At 36.0% G+C, this 27,965-nt stretch overlaps 1 protein-coding gene across 1 annotated transcript; it reads left to right on the top strand.

The window, feature by feature from the left end:
- Positions 1-27,779, top strand: gnai1 (guanine nucleotide binding protein (G protein), alpha inhibiting activity polypeptide 1). Its single transcript, XM_051890110.1, has 9 exons — positions 1-432; positions 13,576-13,618; positions 13,708-13,849; positions 15,824-15,981; positions 19,696-19,824; positions 20,815-20,944; positions 21,834-21,987; positions 25,756-25,963; positions 26,750-27,779. The coding sequence occupies exons 1-8, from the start codon at positions 315-317 to the stop codon at positions 25,944-25,946; spliced, it is 1,065 nt and encodes a 354-aa protein (XP_051746070.1). The 5' UTR covers positions 1-314; the 3' UTR covers positions 25,947-25,963; positions 26,750-27,779.
- The last annotated feature ends 186 nt before the right edge of the window (positions 27,780-27,965 follow it).

Genomic DNA, 27,965 nt, shown 5'->3' with positions numbered 1-27,965 from the left:
GCATGCGAACAGGAAGCAGCGCGAGCCCGTGAATACTGACGCCCTGGGGAACGGATCGCTACGCTTTTACGGACCCTTTTTTATCCCTTTGAAGGGATTTACGGTGAAATAACAGCGGAAAAAGGAATAGTTTGATCGAACAAGGCAAGAGTCAGACCATATCCTCTGTCTTTTGATTTACAGGACCCCATTTTGCGCTCGGTTCTTGTTTTTTTTTTTTTTTTAAAGAAGGGCGTGTGGTGGTTTTCCGGAGAGGGAGCTGGTGCATGTTGAATACTGTGCGTTAGATTTAAACGGTTCGGATCGTCGTGAGGATGGGCTGTACGTTAAGCACGGAGGATAAGGCGGCGGTGGAGAGGAGTAAAATGATCGACAGAAACCTGAGAGATGACGGAGAGAAAGCGGCCAGAGAGGTCAAACTCCTGCTGCTCGGTAAGAAACTATTAAACATATATGAGAGGCCTAAACTGTCCCGTTTCTTTGTTATAACTGCATTATTGACAGTCACTAAAACAATATTATGCTGCATTTACCAACAAAACTATTAAGGAAACTTTGAGTGTGCCGTAATGGTGGTCTTTTGATACATTTGAAGCTTTCGGGAGTGTTACATTAAAGCTTTTATATCTTTATATTGCTTTATATTTTTTTATGACTTTATACCTGTCAAGGTGGTCAACGTTTCACTTTGTTCAGAATTATTATACATTATTAATAACAGAACATTTGGGCAGAAGGAAATATTGATCGTTCCAATAAATGGCCACAAAGTGACAGAGCTGTCAGGGAAAACTGTCGCAATGCACTCAAAACAAACCCCCACACACTATGTGGTGCACTGCAAACTAAAAGAAGAGCTTTAAGTAGGCGGAAATGCATCTTTTGAAGGGTCCATTGCTAATGAGCTGCTGTGGTGATGATGCTTTTACATGTAGGAGGGGTCTGAGAATGGCGACCTGTTGCTTCATTCTCTTCTCATTGTGAAATAAGGGTACATTTGATCACGATGAGTCGCGCAACTGAGCATCTGTGTGTCAGCACGTAAACATGTGAAATATTAAATAAATAAACATTTGAGATTAACCGCATACTCTCTGGTTCATGATAGATAAAGACAAGGCTTGTTTTGAAGTGTAGCCTAAATGCATTCATGGGTGATCTCTGGGCTGCTTTAACAAGTTTCCTCTATCCATAACTATCCGACTCTAGCCACAGTGATTCAAAAATAAGGACTTCATACTGGGCCAGGACCACTGTGAGAGACTTTTAAGCCAGAGGGCCAGAGCTTTATTGTACCTTTTTTTTTTTTTTAAACACATATAAATTAAGAAAAATTATCTAAAATAACTTAGATTTTCTCTATGATAAAAAAATAAAAAATTACATTTATATGTATGAAAAATATGGTAACCGGGAGGGGACATGTTTGGTTCATTTAGTTTTGTGGTGGCCATGACATATTAACTCGTGGGGATGTGATAATATGTCATAGCCACAAGATCATTTTGTTGAGGTAAAGACATCCTTATGTTGTGGCCTTGCGATGTGAAGAAGTGGTCTCGTGATCTGATGTTGAGGGAGGGAATGACACCCTTTTCTCGTGGCCATGAGTTTAAAGGGTTAGTTCACCCAAAAATAAAAATTCTGTCATTAATTACTCACCCTCATGTCGTTCCACACCCGTAAGACCTTTGTTCATCTTCAGAACACAAATTAAGATATTTTCAATAAAATGGCCCAGAAAGGTACTAAAAACATATGTAAAACAATTCATGTGACTACAGTGGTTCAACCTTATTATTATAAAGCGACGAGAATACTTTTTGTGTGCCAAAAAAACAAAATAACTACTTTATTCAACAATATCTAGTGATGGGCGATTTCAAAACACTGCTTCATGAAGCTTCGAAGCTTTACGAATCAGAGGTTCAGAGCGCCAAAGTCACGTGATTTCAGTAAACGAGGCTTTGTTACGTCATAAGTGTTTCGAAATTTCAATAGTTCACGTGACTTTGGCAGTTTGATACGCGCTCCAAACCACTGATTCAAAACAAAAGATTCGTAAAGCTTTGAAGCTTCGTGAAGCAGTGTTTTGAAATCGCCCGTCACTTGTTGAATCAAGTCGTTATTTTGTTTTTTTGGTCACTTCATAACATTAAGGTTGAACCACTGTAGTCACATGAACTGTTTTAAATATGTCTTTAGTAGCTTTCTGGGCGTGTGAAAGTGTAAATTATCTTGCTGTCAATGGAGGCCTCACTGAGCCATCGGATTTTATCAAAAATATCTTAATTTGTGTTCCGAACGTTCATTTTTGGGTGAACTAACCCTTTAATGCGTAAACAAACCTGATATTATTATTTTGAATTAAGGATGACAGAAAAGTGCGGAAATAAGAAATTATTATATTATATAAACTACTATTATATTAGACTTATATTATATTGCATGCAATGTTGCCTATAGACTGCATTCGAATGATGTTTGTTATTATCAATAAATGTTAAAAGAATATCTAAAATAATATAGGCCTATAAGAAAACAATTTTATCCTTTCCATCCCACAGCCTTTTAAATCCATTCACTTATTGTGTCTTTTTTATTTAATAATTTGATATCATTTTTATTATACAGTACATTCAAATTTGAAACATTTGTACAAAATAATATATATAAAATTCATATTATTTATGTATGTTTGCATGTATGCATATATGTTTTTGTATTGAGGGCCACTGAACATGTTGGCAGGGCAAATAGAAATCTGAACTATACTGGCCTGACGAGGCTTACAGAAAAAATCTTTACTGTTGAACCTTGCAAATCGGTATCCATTACTTTCTAACCTTCACCAATACCTGCATCTAATGCTAGATTTCTGATGCTACCTAATGCTACCTAATTCTGTCCTGTACCTACAATGATCTAACCGTACAGGAACTAACTATCCAACCTTAATCCTGATATGTAACTACTAACCCCAACCCTGATTATTCATAAGCCATTTACTGTTATGATTAGCAGCAATTAGCTGTTTTCTGCTTTAAAATATTAGTCCAATGAAAGGTTTTTTTATGAATTAGTGATAAAATTGCAGTATTGTTTGACAGTCAGGCTAGCATAATAGAAACAATTTAATTAAATGAAACCTTTTTTTATCTCTTACTGCCATATACTGTACATAGTTCAGACATTAACACTGTGTTGTATTTAAGAAAAACAAGATAATAGTTTTCCATTTCTCAGTCAGAGTTTGTTACCAAAAAAATGGCTAGATATCATACTGATGCTAGACAACAGATACAACATTTGCGTATCTGTTATCTGTTCTGTCTGTTGCATTAATCTGTAATTTCATGTTCAAGCCAGTACTGTCTGCAGTCATTCTGGCCTCAGTAGTACCCACTGCTTCCACTGAGATGTTAGCTAGATGGTATCTCAAATACTGCCACTCGTCTCCAGGCAACACGCAGACGCACACAGACACACAAACTCAATGTGTTCAAATTACCCATAACAGTAGCACCAATAGAGTCTGGTGAAAGAAAGGAACCAACACACACACACACACACACACAGGCACACTCACACTATTATAGTGTGTTTAATATGGAGTGCCTCTTTGGTTTGCATGACCAGCACATGGAAGGTTTGGTGACTTCATGTGTTTGTCTGAAACAGAACCGTATCAGGCTGTGGGTCATAGTCGACCCCGTGAATCTCACATGGGGTGCATTGACACCTGATGTGGTTTAGCAGCCAGAACACTCACATGCTGATGCAATTGCTCAGCGTGCTGAATGTTTGGCTGTAACATGCTGTAATATGAGCATTTTGGTAAGCGGTTTAATTGTGATAAAATCCAATAATATTTTAAATCTAATCCATTAGAAAAAAGAGAGCTGTTTTATATTTTTCTTGGTCAGATATGAGATTTTTGAGGGTTTTTTTGTTGCCCAGTAATCTTGTAGATTTATATAAAACTGATTCTTCATACATAACACATTTGCACAGAGATTTGTGGTGGAGAAAATGTGATTTTCTTTCAGTGTCGATGCACTGTGGTCAATAGCGAACATTATTGATTATTGGTTGCATTATTTGATCAAATATTTTTAATATTCCTTCTCACATAATAATAATAATAAAACTTGATATTTTAGCTATTTTTTATTATTTACTTATTTGGTAAGTACCCATGTAATTGGGTCATTGACGAATAAGGTTTTTAAAGTGTACAAAAACCTAATGGAGATATAATTAATTTTGAAGTTTTGTTAAGTGTTAACAATGAAATTATGTGGTTTTTATAATCAATTAACACTGCTTTTGTAATTTTTTACAAGATGGACAAAATTTGTCACCAAAAAAGTCATTCGGTTTAACCAAAATTTTGGTTTTACTGAATGACACTTTTGGTTATACCAAATGACGATATTTTCGAACAATGCTAATAGGCTGATATCTAGCTAGCTAGCAAAAGGACAATCAAACATTTTATATTTAGTACAAGTTTTTAAAATATTACAACATTTTCCATGTTTTATAGCGGTTGTACCGAATTACCTGATGTTTCGGGCATGCATATGAGCAAGCAAAAACTTTTTTCAAATAGTTAAAAGAGAGTTAGTTACTTTGCTTCACGACCATGTGGTCCTTTGCAGGTGTCTGAATGATGTCACATCCTGTCACATGATATTGACCACATGACTTAATCCAAAATGGTCCTTTTATATTGGTTACTCCGAATAAAAAAAAAAAAAAACATTTATTACATTTTAAGATATTTTAATCACAAATTAAATGGCTGTATTGGCCTTTGGATGGTTAAACCGAATGACCTTTTGAATCTTTAGCAAAATATAATTAAAACCTTTTGGATTCAATAAAAGAGATCTAGTTGTACTACCTTACATACTTTGGATGTCATATCTTTTATTATTATTATTATTATTATTATTATTATAATTAAGGCCTTTGGACAAAAAATAAGGTTAATCCACTGACAAGGCTGTATCTGGATGTTTACACAAAATTAAAATTACTGTTAAATAGTCAAGTGAGTACAGGTTTTGGCTGATGATTTTGGCTGAAAATATCAAAATGGTCCAATGTTGACTGCTTAATTTTTCTGGCTATGTATCGGTCTAACACTACTAACACTATCTGATTTTTTACAGCTGGTGCTTTGGGTTGATTTCCATTAGATTTTGGCAGGAAATGGCTAGTGTTTTTGCACCATAGAGGTCGGGGTGTGGTGTATTACAGATGATAACCTTAGGCTTTGTGTGTGATAACCCAACTGATTGCTGGACAGCTGGTCTCAGCGGATGTGTGTGTGTCGTGTTTGGAACTACAGGGATGAAAATGAACTGACTGGGCCTAATGTAGCAGCACTAATGTTTGTAAAGCATGTAAACCTCAGACCACCTCGCTGTTGATCACTTACACACACACACACACACTAAGAGAAGCATCACCATGCCCTTCAATATCTCCTTCAATGAAAAACGCAAGCAATTGAGAAGACCTTTTGTGTGGTATCTATTGGACAAGTGTTTTTTTTTTTTTACCTGGTAATTTAGCAAATTTAGTGTATGGTTTCTGTTATAGAGTAGTTTTGTGTGTGTGTGTATGAGTGAGTGAAAGCATAGACTGGTCTTTTTGCACGTCATGGTTTGAGGGTTTTAAGAGGGTTTGAGGTGCATTCCATTTACATTCCAATGATGTCACTGGAGTGAAAGTTCATAGGGCCGTTCAATAAATTAACATCACAAAGCACTCCAACATGGGTGTTTTCCATGGCATGGCTTTAATGCTTTTTAAAGTAAGCATAAAATCAAAATTTACCCTTGATACTAGGGATAGTTCACACTAGTAACACCCTAATAAAAGAAAATTCTGTCATCTTACAGTACATCCCCACCCTCATGTTGCCATTATTTCTTCCGTCAAACACAAAAGGAAATATTCTGAAGAATGTTTCTCCATTCACTTCTACTGCATTTCTTTTTATAAAATTATAATCCATAGTATTATGACTCATTCTGCCTAACATCTCCTTTTGAGTTCACTTTCTGCAACTCTGAAAAGAGTTTCCTATTTGGCTGATGCTATCAAGAGTGTATAAGCAAGGAGAAACATGTTAAAGGGATAGTTCACCCAAAAATGAAAATTCTGTCATATTTTACTCACCCTCATGGTGTTCTAAACCTGTATGAGTTTCTTTCTTTTGTTGAAAAAAAAAAAAAAAAAGATATTTTAAAGAATGTTGATACATAGGCAGTTGGCGGTAGCCATTGACTTTAGTAGTATTTTCTTCCCGTCAACTGTTTGATTACCAACATTCTTTAAAATATCTTCTTTTGTGTTGAACAGAAAAAAGAAACCCATACAGGTTTGGAACAACATGAGGGTGAGTAAATTATGACAGAATTTTCATTTTGGGTGAACTATCCCTTTAACCAACCTCCAAACTGATTTTGTAGGCCTAAGAAAATAAGCACAATAATTTCTGCAAGTAATATGTACTGTTTGAGGCTTAAAAAATGGATAATTTACAGTCTAGGGACCAGATTTACTAACAGCTTGCGCCAGCACAAACCCTCTTTTGGTGTTAAAAAACTACTGTCGGGATTTACTAAAGACACGCAGTACAAAATTAGCGCTGAAAAGGCGTGGACTGAGTTGTTTTTGCGGCTGACCTTATTGCATATGCATTTGTAGGAGTTTCCCTTTCAGATGCAAGATTTATGGGAGGCGAGTATTTAAATGAATCACGCAACACAATTTACTAATGGTTGAGCTAGTCAATTTACTGGTACTTGCGCCATTATTTAACGCTTAATAAAAGCGTGTCTTAACCCATTTTGCGACATGGCTGCAATTGTTGCTGCTAGGAGGAGACACCACAGAGAACAGAGATCACGCGGTAGAAGGGAGAAAATATTTTCCACTCGTATTCATTTCTTTGGAATGCCAGAGAAAGACGTTATCCGTATATTACATGTAACAAGTTGCGCCTGTGCCGACCCGCACCTGATGAGCATCAGCTCTGCTTATTTGCAACCCAACGCTAATTTGCACTGCTCTTGGTAGATTGCGTTGGCCATTATGTAAATGATTTGACCCTGTCTGTGTTCTTTAATTTGCGAGTCATCAGTAGATCACGCGCAAAACTTGCCACTCCCATCGGTGCATTTGTGGAATTGCACTCTCACGCTAATTTGCCGCATTTAGTAAATCTGGCCCTAGGCCTAAAATATAATGTTAAATTACTATAAATACTCATTTTACACTCAGAAATTGAAAAAAGTGACTAATTAACAAATATACATTTTATAATTAGTCATTCAATTAATTAAATTAATCATTTATAAATTAATTAATTGGTATCCATATCTGCGATACTGGCCTTGATAATACTTGGTATCTATCTGTATATTAAAAATATACCAATCTACAGTTTAAAATATGCTTCATTTATTTTAATTAGTCAATGTGTAAATATACAATATTACAAGTTTTAAGGTGTGATTAATAACAATTGACTGTACCCAACATTATTAATTACAGAAAACTGTGATTAATTACATTAAATGATTTACATTCCATTTAGACATACTAGGCTACTTTTATAGATGAAGCAGTCTTAGTAAAATCACTTTCCAGTAAGTTCCTGACCTAAATGAGTCCCGTCCAAAAAATTTTTTCCTTCTCATTGAATATCTATAGTTAAACTCAGAAAACTGTCACATTTTGACTTTAAGGTTAATCCAAACCCTGCGAAAGAGACGAGAAAGAAATTAAAAAGCCAAAGAACTCCTGTGAGTGTCAGCTGTTTGATGAGCCAGTGTGTTTTGTGAGACGTGGATTCAATAGAAGATGTTTTGGGAATACCAAATAAGATTGTTAGTCTTCATTAGGTGTTTACGTGCTTAAATTAGTGTGCGGGTCATGATTTTATTGGGATCCAAAAGAACAAACTGTTCATCTTGGATCATCTAAGAGGCTCTTTGTTTCAGAGATGCACTTGTGTATGCGTCTGTGTGACTATGTCTCTCTCTCTGTCTTTCCCATGGATGGGTACATTGATAAGTCCCTCTGGGCTACAGGCCTCTGTGGTGAGACATAATTAAAATAATACTTCCTTCTGAAGGAGTCTGCTCAATTACAGGTGTCTGCTAACCTATGTCCCTGCCAGGCCAAATGTTTACATGGAGCTGTTATTGAAAATAACATAGTAGCTACTGTAAAGTATGCTTTGGGATTTAAAGGAAAAGGGTATTTTTTCAATTTTAAAAATTGGTGCAATGATGTATAACTATTCGTCGATGTCTTGCTCTGGAGGCAGTCATATGCCAATGTATTTGCCTGTGTGATGTCACATCACAACATGCTGTTTTTGGAGCTTGATTAAATAAATGCTTTGTTTATAATGAGGAGGACGTTTCCTGAAACTTGCAGGATGTTTTAATGGTACAAAGATGTCTTGTCAAAAGATCAAGACAAATTCAGTTTCTCATGTCATGACCCCTTTAAAGATTTATATAAATACAGAAAAATAAAGATAAAGCACTGACCCAATAGTTCCATCAATTGACCCAAAACGTAAAAATCTTGTTTATTTTTGCATTACTGTTTTATTGGCAGAGAAATTACACAGTTCATTTTGTGACTTAAAATGCTAACAGATCTTACCTGCAAAAACAACACGTGAAAATGAATCATCAGAAGGGCTTAAAGTGTGTAATATAATACAGAGCGTGTGTTTGCTGTAATCTAATAAGACGGGGCAGTGCGACAAAGCATTGCATTAGAGTTGTCACATGGTGTCAGTGTGTTGAGACACGCTGGAGTTGTGTTTCACAGATAGGGCTGTGATGTAAGTCTGTTATCGATTGCAATCTGTACAAAAATGGGGAGAGGTATCCTCAGAGGGCCAGAAAAAAAGTTGTCATTTTGTCAAGTCTCAAGAAACCTTGTGGATGGAAATTGGCGATTGTGAAGTGCGACAAACATGAGGCCTGCTGCTATCAATTATTAAGATTATGCTATTTCTAAAATGTATGATAAGTGGAATAATCACACAGGAGCTGAAAACAACAGATGTACTTTAATGATGCCTGAGGTGAAATGGGATCATATATTGATTTATATCATACTGAAAGATTGCAAACATACATAAGACATATTTTGCAGGTTTTCTGTTGTTGTTCTTCTAAACGAAATGATGAAATCATGCTTTCATCATAAGCTGTCAGCATATTTGTTATAGCTGGGGGTGAAGCGTATCAGATGCTTTGGGGTAAGCTGTGCCAGTGGCTCAACTAATAGAAATAGTGAGCTATATAGTTGAATGCTTTTCTGGTTACAAATTGTTTCCAAGGCAGAGTAATATTCATTTATTAAAGGGGTCCTTGATTATGATTTCACTTTTTTAAACTTTAGTTAGTGTGTAATGTTGCTGTTTGAGCATAAACAACATCTGCAAAGTTACGATGCTCAAAGTTTAATGCAAAGGGAGATATTTTCTTTTACAGAAATCGCTTATTTAAGGACTACAACAAACGGCTGGTAGGGACTACAACAAGCTTCTTCCCGGGTTGGTGACATCACAAACCCCAAAATTTACATAAAACCTGTGCAACAAAGGGGGTGAGGCCATGTTGGGCTGCTTTAGAGAGGAAGAGTTGTAGTAGAGTGTTGTTACCATGCTGTCATTTTACGTCGGACTACAGGTCAATTCAACGCTGGATTTGCACAAAAGATTAACATGACAGCACATGCTAGTCGATGAGTTGAATCAACTCCACAGCAGCTACATAAATTTATCCACTAACCGTTCAGAAACGTCGAGTTGCATTCTACTCTGTCTCTCCACCTTTATTTATATAGCGCTTTTTACAATGTAGATTGTGTCAAAGCAGGTTTACATTGATAACTGGTACATTATTTGGCTGCACAGCAGCTCTTAAAAGAAAAGTGTCAATGCAGGCAGATCAGTGCATCAGTGTCCGAGTCCGGTTTGAACAATGTAAGGCTGAACACCGTTACTGACAATCGTCATTTTGGCTGCGTGAGATTCTCCAGTTTTGTTGTTGTTGAGCAATCAAAGCGCGAGCTGTTAAAGCTCCGCCCTCTTTTGGAAAGCGGGCCGGGAGCAGCAGCTCATTTGCATTTAAAGGGACACACAAAAAAGGCGTGTTTTTGCTCACACCCAAATAGGGGCAAATTTGACAAGCTATAATAAATGATCTGTGGGGTATTTTGAGCTGAAACTTCACAGACACATTCTGGTGACACCAGAGACTTATATTACATCTTGTAAAAGGGGCATTATAGGTCCCCTTTAAGATATATGCACTCTTAAATGGGCTCCAATAGAACAAAAACACATTGTGGACACAATTTTTATGCAAAATAATTTATGATGTTTCTTTCATTTTGGGGTAAAATATAACAAATATTTCTTTCTAAGATACATCGAAGGAGAAAACTATTTCATCCAAGGCGATTCCAACATTTGTTGACATTTGTTTATCACACCCCAGCTGTCGTATCTGCAGGTTTTCTCACAGTGTCACAACATTTTACCTAATTTGTAAGTTTACGAGGTGTTCAGATGTGTCATGGCGGGTGTTCTCTTGTGAGGAACTACTTGGCTTATTCAACCCACAAAAGTAGCGATGATATGTCAGCCAGGCTGATTAATCGGTTGATATTTGCTTATTTTGACATTAACTGTGGTACTGTAATCATTTTTTAGTACCATCCAGCTAAATTACGAACCAAGTGAAGCCTTTTCCTCCCATTTGGAGGAAACATTAGAACGCACGGTTTTGTTTAGGTCAACAAATGTTTACAGTTCTAACAAATTACAGCTCAGATCCTTGACCATACGGAGACTGGACATGAGCCACCAGAAATGATGATCAGAGAGAAGAGTTTTATCTGCCACAATGAAGTGGCACATACTTTATGCGCACAATCAGCAGGAAGCCAGTTACTATGACAAATAGGCATTATCATGCATTACTGGAAACGAATGCATATGAGCGATATGCTGCAGAGCTGCTTTTCGCTGGCACGCGCCCATCAGGTATCTGAGCCCTCTTTGGCAGCATGTCCTCAGAAACAGGGCCGGTTGCTATGGCAGTGTGACGAGAAACCAGGCTCGAGCATGCGCGTGTGCGGATGCATGCGTAAGTGTGCATGATCGCATGTGTCAAATGTACAGAAGCAAGATGAGTGTAATTGTGCCACAGCTCACAGCTCCTCAACAGTTCATTTTCACGAATGGAAACTGGTTTGCACCTTGTTCCTCTAGTGGCACATTCTCTCTGTTTGTCCGTTGCTTTATTAAGATCTCTCCCAGGTTGCACTAGCCCTGGAGAGCTGTTTCCAGCACTGCTTATAACACTGTTTCTTGTTATAAAAACATACACCTCTATTTTCCGATTCAGTGGTTTAATATTCCACCATAGCCTGTCGGAATTCTTCTGTTACAGGTGTAATGATGTTTTAGTGCTTAAAAACAGTTGGATGGAAATTAAACTTGTTTTGCATGACAGGATCTGATTTTACATACTGATAACAGAGAGCAAAACACACACGGATCTATGACATGACCCTCACTATATATTAAATACACCTCTTCTATGATCAGTGTTGTTATAGCTAACTAAAACTATTAAAAATTGTTTTCAGCAAGTGAAATAAAGCTGAACAAAATAAAATATAAATAATAGATGAAAAACTTATCTATTTTAGTTCAGCCAAGACAACATTTTTAATTTCCGTTTAAGTACTATAAAGACAAACTAAAACTGAAATAAAATTATATAAAAGTATTATAAAATTATATAAAAAACCAATTAAAATGACAAAAGCAAATAAAATGAGTAAAATTAAAGCGAAAACTAATATAAAAATAAAAGAGAAAATTTAAATACTACAATTAGTGAAAACTAATGTACATTAGTGTACATACAAATTAGGATAAACATTACAAACTAGTGTATAAATAATAATAAAAATAATGCCTGTCTATGATGGACATGTTTTTAATTTCTGAATTCAAATTCATTTTGATATTTTGTGTCTAAACAGGTGAAACAACTATCCTGATATCATATTGAGGAAAAAAGTCTGATTAAAAGAATGAAATTCATGAAAAGAAAATATTACTGAGTCATTTAAAAATAGGCAGTAAGAAACCTGTATTCAGGAAGGACAAAGAAAAACACAACATTAATATACCTTTGTGTACTATGTTGTAGTAGCTCAATTACCATCCAGGTGCTGGTCTATTATTGGATTGTATTATGTTGAAATGTCCGAACATTTTTTCCACAATCTTGAACCCTTAGAAGTTGATCGGTCACCATCCACTTACTCATGGTTTCCACTGTAACCCATAATAAGCTTATCAGATGTTGGTCTTTGATCAGGCACTAAGCCTTTGGCAAAGAGCTGTGCACACTTAAATATGCACTCTAAGTGCATATGTGTGTATATTAAAGGAATGTTCACAATGTCCAATACAAGCTCTATTGAAAGACCATTTAAACTTGGTAATCTCTGCATTTGCAATATGAGCAAATATATCGGAAAGAGATGTGGCGTAGCAAATTTCATTTTCTTAGAAAAGTAGTCCAATCTTTATAAGGTGATTTTGACAGCTGAAATATAAAATCTTTGCATTGAAGAATCCATTCCTCTGTCTGCCATTGGTCAGACAACCAGATAGTCTTTTAAGTCCATGGGGTTTTTCTGTGAAGCAGATCAAGACAACATACACACACAGCAGTGGTGTTTTCTGTCTCAGTGCTAGGGAACGATATCCCAGTAGATAAACTGGTTAAATTGGATTCTATAAGTGGAGCCGTTATTGAACAAATCAATGCAGCAGGAGGAGCTGACAGAGTTTGCCAGCAGTGCACATTTGTGAACATACACGGGATAGGAACCTTTAGGTGTGGTCTGTTTAATTTATCTACACAGCATTTAATTTACTCACTCATGTCGGTTCCAAACCCGTATGACCTTCTTTCTTTCGTGTAACACAAAAGGAGATGTTTAGCGCAATGTTCATGCTGCTCTTTACCATACAATGAAATTGGATGGGGATTGCGTCTGTCTGACTCAATAAACATTCTTCAAAACTACTTTAAGGAAGATGGAAAGCCGTATAATGGATGCTTGGAATGACATGAAGTAAATGATGACAACATTCTCACAAAAGATTAATAAAATATTCATATGGAATAATGAAAAAAATGAAAGTATTAGAATGACTATGTACAACAATGTTCAGTGTCTTAGATCTTGTATTTCCAGGACAAAAGAGACAGCCGTTGTCTGCATCGCTCTACAGGGTTTTAAAAATTCACACAGGCACTAAACTGAAATTGTCAGAGGCTTTTTAAATTTTAATTTTAGTTTTCTGTCTTAAGGGGCTCATACGAGTGAATACATTAACTCAGTCTTTGTTGTTGAAATTCATTAAGTCTTGCACTAGTTGTATCGTTTGTAGACAAATGAGCTAACTCTTACGCAACTGCTCTTTTACAGGTGCTGGGGAGTCTGGGAAGAGTACAATAGTCAAACAAATGAAGTAAGTGTTTTGTTTTCATTTTCTACTCTAAATACACTTCTGTTTTAGGCTGAATATCATTTATTGGTTATTCATATCTCTCTATATAGAATCATCCATGAGGCAGGCTATTCGGAGGAGGAGTGCAAACAGTACAAAGCTGTTGTCTACAGCAACACTATTCAGTCTATCATCGCCATCATTCGTGCCATGGGGCGACTCAAGATCGATTTTGGAGACGCAGCACGAGCGGTGAGTCACAGGATTCATGCGATTCATGTCGCCCATAGCCCACTTATGTAGATTCACAGACACTGTAAGAATGAAGAAAAAAGCGAATGGAAGGAATCCAATATGGTGGCTGTGGGAATGGAAGATTTGCCTTTCAGTTAAATTAATCAATTGTTTTTGATAGTTAGGGTCCTATTTTAACGATCTAAGTGCATGGTCTAACGCGCACGGCTCAAGTGCGCTTAGGGCATGCCCGAATCCACTTTTGCTAGTTTAAGGACGGGAAAAATGGTTGCGCGCCTGGCGCATGGTCTAAAAAGGGTTTTCCCTATTCTCTTAATGAGTAATGAGTGTGTTTGGGGCATAACGTGCAATAAACCAATCAGAGTCTCATCTCCCATTCCCTTTAAAAGCCAGTTGCGCTCGTGCCATGGCGGATTCGCTATATTACATAGCGTAATTTGCACGTGGAAAAACTTAACGCTTTTCTAGCGAGGAAACGGATCTGCTCGTGCACGAGGTTAAAGCGCGCAAGCAGACCATCTACGGGACAAGCCGGATTCCACCAAAGCATTTTTATCTTTATGCACACAATAATAACCTTTTACATTGTAATACTTTTATTTTGTAATATTTTGCACCCGCATATAGGCGCATATTACTAACGTGCTCTTTAAATAACAAAACAAATAATGCGCCATTGACTTTAGACCAGGTTTCAGTTGGTCAATGGCTCAGTCTATTTCAGTTGCCTCAAAATGGTAATGCGCCAACAATGCGCCTGGACACACCTTGTTTTCAGACCAGCACGCCCATGGGCGCACAAATAGGGTGCAAATACATTTGCTATTTAAACAACGTGGCACAGGATGTGAAAATGATAACTGCGTCGGGCTGAAACTAGCAAAAAACACTTGCGTTGCGCCTGCCGCCACATTGCGCTGGGTGTATTATAGGGCCCTTAGTGTTTACTGCAGGATAGGGAACTTACAAAAAATGCAATTCATATACAGTGACTGAAATACACCTCTTCTACTCTCTAAAAAAAGTCTTTAAAAATAGGGCCCAATGTACTGAATTTATCTGAAGAAATTTTCCATATTGATTTTTCACAGGTGTTTTACCTGTATTTTGAATTATGCATTCCATTGTGTTGTGTTTTAGGATTTAACAGATAATGTTCTGGCAGAAGATTTTTTTTTTCTTACAGTGTATGATGGCCATGTATTAAAATTTTGATATGTTGGGGGGCATAAAGTAAGTGAAATGTCAGAGTCGTACAACTGTCCAGAAGAAAAAAAAGACCTTTTTTTGACCTTTATAATGACAAGACCAAGATAGTTCAGGTTGTAAAAATGTCATTTGGTACAACCTCCCCTCAAAACAAAATGATATTTCTTAATTAACAATTCATGATAATAATTTTTATTTTTTTTTTTACCTTGAATAAATTTATTTAAAAACCTTTTTGAAAATAATGATTAAGATGTGTACACTCATGATGTAAGGAAATATTATTGCTTTTTACTTTTTATTGACTGACATTTTTTAAATCATTAAATTTAAACTCTTTGAATGCATGATATAAATACTATTTAAGGTATGAAAGTAAATGCATGAATATGGATACAAAGAGTACATATTAATAACTTATATATATTTTAGTTAAATTTAAAAGATTTTTCTTTTTCTTTATTTTGGACACTCTAAACTGTCAATCTGTTTGTCGGTTTTTAATTGAATTTCAATTGATTCATCTTTTTTTAAAATCAATAACTTTTCATTTTCGATAAAGGCCTATTTTTGGATCTGTGTAACAAACCTAGCTTGTTTAAAACAGCAAGTCATAAAGGTAAAAAAAAAAAAAAAAAAATGTTGTGGTATTAAGTTAATTGTGGTTTCATTATAATAGGGATGATTATTAGGACAATGACAATGATAATTGAATGTATGTGTGCTAAAATTGAAATCTGCTCTCCTCTCTCTGTGTCTCAGGATGATGCGAGGCAGTTGTTTGTGTTGGCTGGCAGCGCTGAGGAGGGTTTCATGACAGCAGAGCTGGCTGGAGTGATAAAGCGTTTGTGGAAGGATGGAGGAGTGCAGGCCTGTTTCAGTCGATCCAGAGAGTACCAGCTCAACGATTCAGCAGCATAGTGGGTCTAAATCTCTGTCTTCCTCTACCCATGCTATTTTTCTTGTCTTCTGTATACGTCCTCTGCTTCACCTTACACCACATCCTAACCAAGCGTGGAGGGCTAAAGCGCTAGGTGATAAATCACCCCACAGGAAAAAGAAAATCTCTTTTATATCTCAATTGTTTCCCCTACACAACAAGACTATATGGAGAGCAAATTGAGACTTCAGCATCTAGGATAATGATATATATATATATATATATATATATATTTTTTTTTTTTTAATAATAACTTATAAATGGATAAAGACAGACCTAATGTGAGCTATGAGGTTGTTAATCGATGACATATGCTTCTATTGAAGCCTGTATTATTTCAACTTATTTTAATTATATATATATATATATATATATATATATATATATATATATATATATATATATATATATATATATATTATATATATCCACACACATATAAAAACTTTAAATCAATAGTTTTATATGTTTCTCCATGATTTTACATTTTTAATTCACAATGCTTCATGGGACTGTAGTTTTTCCCTTATTGAAGCTGTTAAACAGTCTTGTAACCTTTGATTTTTGTCTGATTTTCAAATACTTTTAGAACAAAGACTGCTGAAAAAGTGCTGTTTTTGACCGCCCAAACCGATTTCTCCTTGGCCCAAGTTGTATAATAAACATAAAATATGTATCATTTCACGATTATACATTTTTATCGACTGTGATTTTATCATCTCACACAGCATTTTGCTCTCTGCAGGGGGCGTTTTACATTTCGTTAGGACGAGGATGAATCACCTCATGACTCTTTGTTTTTGTCCTTCACAGCCATTCTTTATTTATCTTCCTCTATCTCTCTACCTCACATACCATCCTCCCTTCCTATCTCTCTCAGCCTTTTCACCTTTTTGGGTGCTCAACCGTTCATTCCCCCTTCTGTTTTCTCTTTCCCTCCCCTTCTGTTTTTCTTGTTCACTGAACATCAGCCACTGCCAAAACAGCAAGTTCAAACAGCTTTATCCGGTACACTGAGATCTCCTGTCTTACCATATCCAGACTCTCACTTTTTAAGCCTTGAACGAGCTTGTCAATATTTGCCTGCTGCCTGTAGCTGCCTGCTTACTGTGCTACTAGAACATGCCGTTACCTTTGACTCAGAAAACCTGCCCTTCCGAGACTAGCCACGCGCATACGCTGTTGAATTTCACATGAAAAAAATACACCGATGAAAGTGTGTCACATGCTGCTACAGTTAAGGCATGCAGATACGTGTGGGTGCGTGTTAAGGTTTCATGTTGCACAAAACCACTACTAAAGATAAAGTTGATAGCAATTACAGGTAACAATAATGTAGTGTACTCAGAAATTCCTATTTTGTCTTAATCAAATAGTAATCACACTACTGTGTGTGTGTTTGAGTTTCTCTAGTTGTTTAAAAACCCAGTTTTACATAGGCAGCTACCTTCTAAGGAATCATCAGAACTGAATAGAACATTATAAGCGTCTGATGTGAAATGCTGCACATTGTTTTGTGGGACTGATACTGATATGCAGAACCAATTTTTTTTAATTATTGTTTTATTTCTTTTTCCATCCATCCATTTTCCAAACCACTTGTCTGTTCAATGTAGGATTGCAGCGAAGCTAGAGCCTATCCCAGTGTCTCAGGCCGTAGGCAAGGAGTTTAATTTGGAATTTCTTTTTAATAATTTTAATACAATAACTAACCAATAGATTACATAAAAAAAACAGATGATATTTTATGTAATCTATTGGTTTATTGTATTAAAATTATTAGAAATATATATTATTATTATATTATTTTTGGAAAACTCTCACTTGACAAATCAATGGAATTTAAATAAAAAGTATATAATAATTAAAAAAACATAATAATAAGAATAATTCAAGCAAAAGACTGTTTCAAAAACAAAAAATAGATTATGAATATTTATTATTATAGTATCACACCTCATTTTATGAATCAAAAGCTTTTACCTGTACATTGTTTTTTTTGCGAATGATTAAAACATAATTTAAGTATAATATCATTTATAATTGTTATATAATATTAAATTAATTTATACACAGCACACAAAAATATTTATAGGTTCATTATCAATAAAACTATGGTTTTATCTGCACTTTCCAGTATGGAATGACAATCAATAGTTTTTTTCCAGTTTTGTAAACATTTCACCCTACTAGTAAACCACATTTTGCTCACTGAGCTTGTTGCGATGCATTCTGGGATTGGCCTTCTCTGTGACGAATACATTAAAAAGTGTTTTATTATTCAGCCAAAGTGAAGTGTCTTATAAGGTTGCTTTTAGAACAGTATTTGTGCCAGAAACACCTGTGATATCTTAAAATGCTGTCTAGGTGGGTAGCTCACTAGGTTTTAGAACAGAGCTTCTGTGTAAATATGTGTGTGTGTTTGTGGTATTGGTTTCATTTGTATATTTGTGATTGCATAATGTGGTTTGGTTTTTGTTTAAACTGTTACTAAGCATTACCAAATCGCAAGCTAATGCGTAGTCTGTGTCATACCATTTCAGTCAGGGCCGTGAACATCATATGAAGTGGGCAGTTGGCTCAGTGTTTGTTTTCAGGAAACGGCCCTGCTGACTGTTGTGCAATTGTTTGAGCAGAGCTGCGTGCATGTGTATAAAAATCAGTTTTAGCAGAAGGGGATTACTGCAGATTGAAACTTTAAATCCTCATCTCCACCCAGGTCTACCCCTGTTCCCTTGTCTCGTGAGAGACCTAGTCGAGACCTCTGGTACCCCTTTTCCACCAAGGCAGTTTGAGTGCTGGTTCAGAGCCAGAGCCTAGTTTTTAAATCAGTTCTTTGTCGTTTGACACCCAAAGCACCAGCTCTGAACCAGGAAAAGTGGTTCGTAAGTAGCAGCAAAACATTGCTGGTCTAGAAGTAAGAACCGCTTGAGTCATGGGCTGGGGGCGGGGTTACCGTGACTAAGACGAACAGAAACTTGTGACCTCCATTTTTTAAAATAGCAGCTAATCGAGCTAATAGCAGCTGGATTGTAATTACACGTTGAATTCGCCGTGTTTAGATGTCGACGTTAGTTCGCAAAGCCATGAGCATCAATAGTAGAGCAACGTCCGCCATTGTTAATGGTGTGTTTGTGTTTAGCGCTTCTGCGCTAGTGTTGCTGGGAAAGATGCGACTTATACAGTGATGTAAGACCTGGCTCTGTGGTGGCTCTCTAGCCCATCTCTGTTGGTAAAACCAGCATATGCTGGTTAGGTATGTTTTGAAGCATGGCAGCTGGTTTGAGCTGGTTTAAGCTGGTCCTTAGTTGGTCCTTAGCCGGTCATGAGCTGGTTTAAGCTGGTCAAGTGCTGGTCCTAAGCAACAAGCTCCAGCTCAGGACCAGCTTAAACCAGCTCACGACCAACTAATGACCAGCATAAACCAGCTCAAACCAGCTGCCATGCTTCAAAACATACCTAACCAGCATATGCTGTTTTTTTCAACAGGGATGGAAAGGCAAACCGGTTCTTAGAAGGCTCTTGAGTCGAAACAACTCCGAATAAGCACTAGCTCTGAACTAGCACCCGGTTCATGCTGGTGGAAAAGGGGTATGGGTCAAGAGATTTACTGGAACCAGAAGGAACTGACTTACTGCACCCACGATTTCATTTCATTTGAACTAACCCTTCCCTCTCTGTTTTATCTCCACAGCTACCTGAATGATTTGGACAGAATAGCACAGGCCACCTATATACCCACTCAACAGGATGTGCTAAGGACCAGAGTCAAAACCACCGGCATTGTGGAGACACACTTCACTTTTAAAGACCTGCACTTTAAGTGAGCACTTTAGGTTGTTTTATTACAAAACTGCAAAGAAAGTACTGTTATTTCACCCTAAAAATCAGAAGAAAAATGGTTCTAAAATAGGCTTAATTTTCTTGCATCCATTTTCTTATATCTTATAAAATATTATTATTACTGTGAGAATACACTCATATACACAAAATATATTTTAGATAATTACAATTATTTAAATTGAGAAGTGCATTCATAGAATGTAATTGTACATGTAATATTTGTTGTACTAAATTTAATTTATGCTGATTGTAATAAAAATGATAAAAATCACAGTATTGAGAATTTGGGAGAAGATGTGCTTAATTGTCTTAATCATTCATAAAATTTAGGCAAACTATAATTTATTATTTATTTAAACATGTAAACATGACAGATTTCTTTGTGAAATTCACGTACAGTGGTTTATTAGCTTTATTACACTTACTGTAAGTGCATTTGCATATCCATGGATTGAATTAGGAAGTACTTCACAGTAGTTGTATTGAGTTTTGGAGTAAATTGTGAATATTGGGACATCCCATGCAGTGTGTGACTGCAATCATGAGCAAGAGTGATAGAAAAGAGAAGCAGAGAGAGACAAATAGAGAAGTGTCAGTCTTGAACTGGTTTGCACTCTGATTCAGACAGGAAGTGGAAGAACACAGCATCAGTTTCTTTGCCCATATTTGGCTTTAGAGCTTTCAGAGTTGAAAACTAGTGTCCAACTCAATATTGACGTATGCTACGTATTTTTAAGCTTATTAGAGCATCACAGCATTAGCTTAGCAACATGCTATTTAAATCAATTGTAAGTGCAGTTTTGTCATTTTTGTGTCACACAAAATATCAGTCTTAGTGAGTACCAGATCAATGACTTCTGTGGTTTCATTTCAGTTAGTATGCTCACTTAACAGGCAGCTGTGTCAGCAAAATAGATCACTCATTTAAGACTGATTTTTGTTAACCATTTTAAAATGTCATATATTTCAGGATGTTTGATGTCGGGGGTCAAAGGTCAGAGAGAAAAAAATGGATCCACTGTTTTGAAGGTGTGACTGCCATCATCTTCTGCGTGGCACTGAGTGACTATGACCTGGTGCTGGCTGAAGACGAAGAGATGGTGAGAGAGTACTTCCTGTTATTTCGAAAAATACAGAATTACAGTGCTTGCAAGGCAGTGCTAAATTGAAATTCGACTTTTTATTCCTACATTTCTGTAATTAGTTCCAACTGGAAGCGTGAAACATACAAACTTCATTCAAACATTTTTGTAGATAACATATTTTCAGAATTGAAGAAAAATATGAAAATCTCCCATTGACTAGTTAGCTATTCAAAAACGAACCGACAGTGATGGCGTGACTAACCAAAGCCTAAAACCCAACACAACTTATAACTTTAATTCTTTTTTTCCTGGCAAGCATTAGTATTTCCTTCAACAAAAAAAAAAAAATTAAATCTGTATATTGTAGTCTGTTTATATGAGTCTTAAATCAATAGTTCGCCCAAAAAGGAAAATTCTCAAAAAGGAAACATAACTCTTCTTCGCTGCAAAACGTTTTTCCCTGTAAATCTTCCGTAGATTTACTAGTGACACTATTATATACAGGTCCTATTGTTTTAAGTATTTTTGAATGTGTCATTGGGGTGAATGAGAGGTAAATTCAGCCTGACTAGAAAACCAATTCCTGCAATTATCATATAATCCATACCAACGTGATATTGATTCAGGCTAAACCCTACTTTATTAAGGGTTCGCAAAAAGGTATTGATTGATTTAATAGTAAATGGCAGAGGGCTAAAGCACATCTCCCCACCCCCAGCTTCAACTCGATACAAAGTTCGGCATGTAGTCATTAAGTGATTGTTAAGTGGATGGTATTTGTCATTGTGTAATGTAATATAGTGTTTAAAGATGCTTCCAAGCCAAGATACACAATCAACACCCATTTTCTATCTCTTTCTGTCCTTATTGCTTATGGTCCATCAACCAATATCTCTTTCTGCAGAACCGAATGCATGAGAGCATGAAGCTGTTTGACAGCATCTGCAACAATAAGTGGTTCACGGACACCTCTATCATCCTGTTCCTGAATAAAAAGGATTTGTTTGAGGAGAAGATCAAGAAGAGTCCGCTCACCATCTGCTACCCAGAATATGCAGGTCAGACCCCCATACTGGTTTACTCTTTGTTACATGACTGTACTTTTTCAGGGCTGTCAATTTAACACGTTAATTTAATTAATTATTTTTGGAAAAATAACACGAATAAAATTTAACATTTAACACACTCGCCTCGACCCAGACCTACATATGTCATCTTACATTTCAGACATTTGGTTGGTGATGAACATGAAGCAGGGCAACAACTCACTGCATGATGTAGCCTATAGAATGCAGATATGTGCCCCTAAAATTCAAGATATTGGGGCAAAAATGCCCCGTATGAGTTTTTGTCTCATATTTATATAAGCAATATCACACGTGTGACGAGTGCAATATCACACGAGTGCTGTTTTTGTCCCAAATAGCATGATTTCGAATGTGATATTGATTTTATACAACCGTTCAATAAATAAGAAGTTAATATTGTGTTATATTGTTTGTTTTTGTTCAATTTTTCAAACAAAAACATTATCTGTGATGTCAGAGCAGAACTGTTGTGCATCTCCGAGCAACACACAGTGGTGTTTCATTACTGAACTAATCCACGTTTTGAGCAAAACAATCGGGTGAACCAATGATTCAATGGCCCATTCATAAAGAGAGCCATTTACTTCATTCCTGAATGAATCTGCCATTTTGAACGAATCAAATGAATGAATAACTCAATTATTTACTCATTTAGACATTTAACGCCACCTACTAGCAGTTTTAGTTTCTTATTTAGAGTATCAATTCATTAAAAAAAATAATATCTTATTTTGGGGATAGTTTCCCCAGAAATGAAAATTCTGTTTATTCACATTTACTCACCCTTGTGTCGTTTCAAATCTGTACTACTTTCTTTCTTATGCGGAACATAAAAGAATATATTTTGAAGAATGTTGGTAACCAAACTTAGTTTGGTCTGTAAATATATCTAAATACCAATTCGGATGCAGATTCTGAAAGAAAAAAAGAAAAAATAATCATGGCTGTTGCCTAAAAGTTTGTGTGTAATAAATTCTGTGTTGATTATGATGCTTTTCTCATTTAACACAATAATGACTCAAAACTTTTGATGTGTGATTCATTTGTTATTAATTAGATTCTAAATATTAATCACTTGACAGCAGTGGTGTAGTCTACGTGATACGCAGGTATACGCCGTATACCCACTTAAAAAAAAGCACGAGGATACATAACATCCAATAAATCACAATAGGCTTTGTGGTTTGTTGCTTTTGACATGAAACAAAGTCCCATATTTCAAATTCTGCCCATTTTACTTCGAAATAAAAAAAACAAAAAACAAATACTGCTTTGGCGCTCTTCAATGTGTAGTGAGAGATCACTGTAGTTCAAGAGAAGTGGCAGCGTGAAGCGCGCGTGAACTGATCCTCTCCTCCGTTTTAATACCAATTACAGTGCAAAATAAACATGAATGAACATCTTAAGGTATGTTAAAAGATAGTACAACTTAACGAAATCTGTATCATGTCTTGTGTAATCGCTTAATCAGTGTTTCAACCGCGGAAAGACGTTAATAACAGTAAACAATGTCACGTAACGTCACATTTAGGCAGAACACACATATTCAGTGACCATAAACTTGTTAGTCAGCTAGAAAAATGAACTATAGAGAGGAGCATTTAGCTAAATATATGCACCATATAACATATTAATTAAAATTTTATTGTTCTTCAGTAGCCTATATAATGCATGTTTGAATAAATACGTCAAGTTGACAGCCACCATTTAAATGTCTATATTTCAAAAAACGAATTGGAGTAGAAATAATTTTAAAGTTAGAAGGCATATTATTACCTTATTATTATAAAAAATTTCCTTAAGTGTAATTTATGTTTGTATACAAATCAGTTCATTTTAACCTTCAATATTAATGTACCAACTGATTCCCATGTATATTTTACAGCATTAGTTGAGAGATTTTTTTTTCTTGAGAAAATTTGCCATGTAGGCTACTGTAGCCTACCTGATATACAGTATATCCAAAATAACTGATATCAAATCGAATTGCAAGTTAGTGAATTGAAATGCATAACTATGATGACAGATTGGCAGGAAATGGCGCAAAACAGAAAACAAAGTCCAAACAGGGTGATATTGTGACATACTGATAAGCCTCATCTTTCCATTCCTGTACTCTAAAACAATGCTGGGTTAAAAACAACCCAAGTTGGGTTGAAAATGGACAAACCCAGCAGTTAGGGTTAAATGTTTGCCCAACCTGCTGGGTAGTTTTATTTAACCCAACTATTGTTAAAAAATTACTATATGGATAGCTTAAAATGAACCCAAAATAGGTTGGAAATTAAAAATCAGACATTACTAGAGGCAACAATAATAATCAAAAGGTGAACATTTATTTATAAACAATTTAATAAATGTTTATTGTTTAATTATTATAATTAATATTAATAAACGTTAATTTCCAACATATTTTGGGTTCATTTTAAGCAAGCAATACAGCAATTTTTACACAATAGTTGAGTTAAATAAAACTACCCAACTGGTTGGGCAAGTGGTTTAACCCAACCACTGGGTCAAAACAACCCAATTGCTGAGTTTGTCCATTTTCAACCCAACTTGGTTTGTTTTTAACCCAGCATTTTTAGAGTGTAATAATAGTTGCAACTTGCACTCTTAAATGTGCAATGAAACTTGCCAGCTGAAAAAAATCTATGCTCCAGGCATCATATTCATATAACATCTAAGGCTAATGTAGATCTTAACTGGCTGAGTTAGATGGTGATTGACACTAAACAGTAGAAAATCAGTCCAGAGTTTCTCCAGCTGTCAATATCATTGGCTGCTAAAGTCTTGTGTTGCTTATAATAAATTGACATGTTGATAACACACACATAGGCAGTCTTTCGGAATACTCTCAATTACATGTAGCCTAGATCAGATGCATACTATGCATTAGTAAGTGTGGCGGTGCTTATAGGGTGTCGCTCTGGGACGGGTGAACATGAGGCTGGGAGAGAGAAAAAAAAAAATCGGTATACTCACTACAAAAAACTAGACTACACCACTGCTTGACAGCCCTATAATAAATTATTTGAAAAGGTTAATGCTGAAATTTTAAGAAAGGCCCAAGTGTAGTTATTTCCCTTTACAAACCCTAAACCTATCCCTAAACCTAAAAAGAAAAATAAAGCATTATTTCAACCCCATCTCAGAAAACACGTAAAAAAAAAAAAAAAAAAAAAAAAAAGTACAATTATTATTACCAGGTCTGGAAATGACATGGAAATGAATGAAACTCATTTTTAAAAAACATTACTGAAAAATGATGGAAATTTCTACAGCTCTAAATTATCAATAAATTTATATCAGCTATAACTTGTTTTTTGCAGGGCCTCTATTTGAAATTATTTGTAAACATATTTTAAATATATATTTAAATATTTCTATTACTTACTCAGGAATATTTGAATTGAAACAGAAATCCGTTGATCAAAACGTGTGGAAACCCTGTTGGAATACATACTGCATACTTACAATTTGAATATAATTTACATAGATAACTGAATTAATTCTCATAGTATCACAACGACCATTTAACCGTTACATACCAAATGTTTCGAAATGTTGAGTGTTACGGGGGTTGAAAACTGGAGCAAAAAATGACTAATCACAGCCTGGAATAAAATTGATGTGGTCCCTTATATATTACATCATTTCCAGTTATTTGATGTCACAGGAACATCATCCTCTGACATCACTTCCTCATACTGAAAATGTTTCCTGCCCATCTGACAGGGTCGAATACATACGAAGAGGCCGCAGCCTACATTCAATGCCAGTTTGAGGATCTGAACAAGCGGAAAGATACCAAGGAGATCTACACTCACTTCACTTGCGCCACTGACACCAAGAACGTGCAATTTGTCTTTGACGCAGTGACCGACGTCATCATCAAGAACAACCTGAAGGACTGCGGACTCTTCTAGAAACTGGCTCGTATCTGGTGAGGATCAGCTTCCTCAATGTCACGTGTGCCAAGCTGGCTATGCAGTGTGTGCTTATGTGCAAAATAATCAATGTTCATATTGCGGATGAAGTCACATACTGGCCCTGGAGCCATCATGGAATAAAACATTACAGGACGAATGTGTGTTTAAAGGTGATGTCTGTAGATGTTTCAATGTTTAAGGGATAGTTTGCCCAAAAAAAATTGAATTTCTGTCATCATTTACTCACCTTCATGTTATTCTAAACCTTTATTACTACAAGTTGACATGAGTGCGAGTAAGTGATGAACAAGAATTATACATTTTTGGCAAAGAATTTCTTCAAGTTTAGAGCCGGACTACCTTTTAAGGGGGCAATATCTTTTTAAACATACACTACTGATGATCCAAGATTTTATTTTTGAAAGAAATTAATACTTTTATTCAGCCAGGATGCATTAAATCGATCAAACTGATCATTAAATTGATTGTTTGGTTGTTAGCTTGTTCTGCACACAATGATGAAAGCTGTTCGTTTGTCATGCTTCACCATTACTTTTTGGGAAAAATACTTTGTTTCTTCTCTAATAAATCTGAATCTCTAACAAATCTGAATGTTTTTGCCATTCTGTTTGGTGCAATAAGTGGCATAAAAATTCCACACTTCACCTTTAAATTGTGATGTTAAATGCGGAAATGAACTAGCAAAAGTGCAGTAAATAGTTTATTTTTAATGCTTTTTTAATATGGTAGTGAATCATTTAAGTCACATTTAAGTAACTCTTCTTTTTCTTTCTTTCTAGGTGCAATTGAAGCCAGTTTTGATGTGCATTTTGTTGGAGAAAGATTGCAAGACTAAGTATTGAGAAAATTAGTCTTGGACCAGTGCTGTACATTACGCCACTTTTGTCAGCTTTATTTATGGTTTTTGTCTTTGGAAATTTTAAAAAGTAGCATTTAAAAATTAATTGTGTCGAATGTTCGTACAGTCGTTGCTGTCACGGCCATGTTGTTTATTTTTCCCCCTGGCACAAGTTTGTTTCTTTAAAACAAGGGATTTCTTTTTATTTTGCTTTCTTGCATCAGAGAAGTTTCCCTTTTCTTGTAAAATGTTATTTTTTTTGCCTTTGTGGTTGTTGCTATGGGGAGAGAGGAAGATTGTGCTATTTGATCCAGTTTGTTGGTTCTCGTGCCTTCGCATGCGTTTCTGCAGTCTTTGTCCATTTGCTTGGGTTTGCCTGCTGAATATCTCTCCAACGTCAAAAAAATTCATACTGGATGTTACTAATTTGAGAGCACAAATCCTCATATGCATTGAATGTGAGCGTGTGAGAGAGAGTGAGAGCGTGTATCTGTTTGCGTGTTTATGTATATATATTATGCGGCGGTGTAGAGAAAGCTAATGGTTAGTACAGTGAGAGGTGGTCCAAACCTCTGGGTCTCCATGGCAACAAGAGTAGACCAAACAGCCACTTCAGATGGAGATGAGTCCTGTTCAGCTGTCAGACGCTGAGACGCACGCAGGACTTGGAATCTGTCTCTCAAGCACCTGTCATCAGACACTGGTCGCCATTTTAATGGCTTACTGCTCAGAGAATGACGTGTTTTGCCGAGGAACGCCATTGAGAGACAAATGGACTGAGAAGGGGCTCAGGATTTCACAGGAAAAAAAAAAACAATACAAAAATGTCTGCAAACAGACATTTGAGGCAAGCGATACTATTGATTGATTATGAAGAAAACTGCCACCTCTGTCTGTGTGTTCTCCATATTGGGGGAACATTTGTACACTCATTTCCCTTATTTTGCTAATAAAAGGCATTTACTTCCTGAGTTGTTTGTCTGTATCCTTTCTCACATTCTACTCATCCTTGTCTGCTTACCAGCTTGAGAAAAACAAATTCTAAAACAACTTATGTATCTTTTGTGTACATTGCAATACAATGCAATGAGCTCAGTGAAAACAAATCCAAAATGGCCGACAGTGTAATTCAAAACAGAGTGCAACAGTCATGTTCC

This window comes from Ctenopharyngodon idella, chromosome 4 (genome assembly GCF_019924925.1).
Source record: "Ctenopharyngodon idella isolate HZGC_01 chromosome 4, HZGC01, whole genome shotgun sequence".
NCBI lineage: Eukaryota > Metazoa > Chordata > Actinopteri > Cypriniformes > Xenocyprididae > Ctenopharyngodon > Ctenopharyngodon idella.
This window is presented reverse-complemented; position numbering and strand designations above follow the sequence as displayed.

What these genes read in the sequence shown, in the direction of transcription:
- gnai1 (XM_051890110.1), top strand. Translation starts at nt 315, where the DNA reads ATGGGCTGTACGTTAAGCACGGAGGATAAGGCGGCGGTGGAGAGGAGT. An exon ending in GGTCAAACTCCTGCTGCTCG is followed by an intron (nt 433 to 13,575) that starts GTAAGAAACTAT and finishes GCTCTTTTACAG; the next exon opens with GTGCTGGGGAGTCTGGGAAG. An exon ending in TTGGAGACGCAGCACGAGCG is followed by an intron (nt 13,850 to 15,823) that starts GTGAGTCACAGG and finishes TCTGTGTCTCAG; the next exon opens with GATGATGCGAGGCAGTTGTT.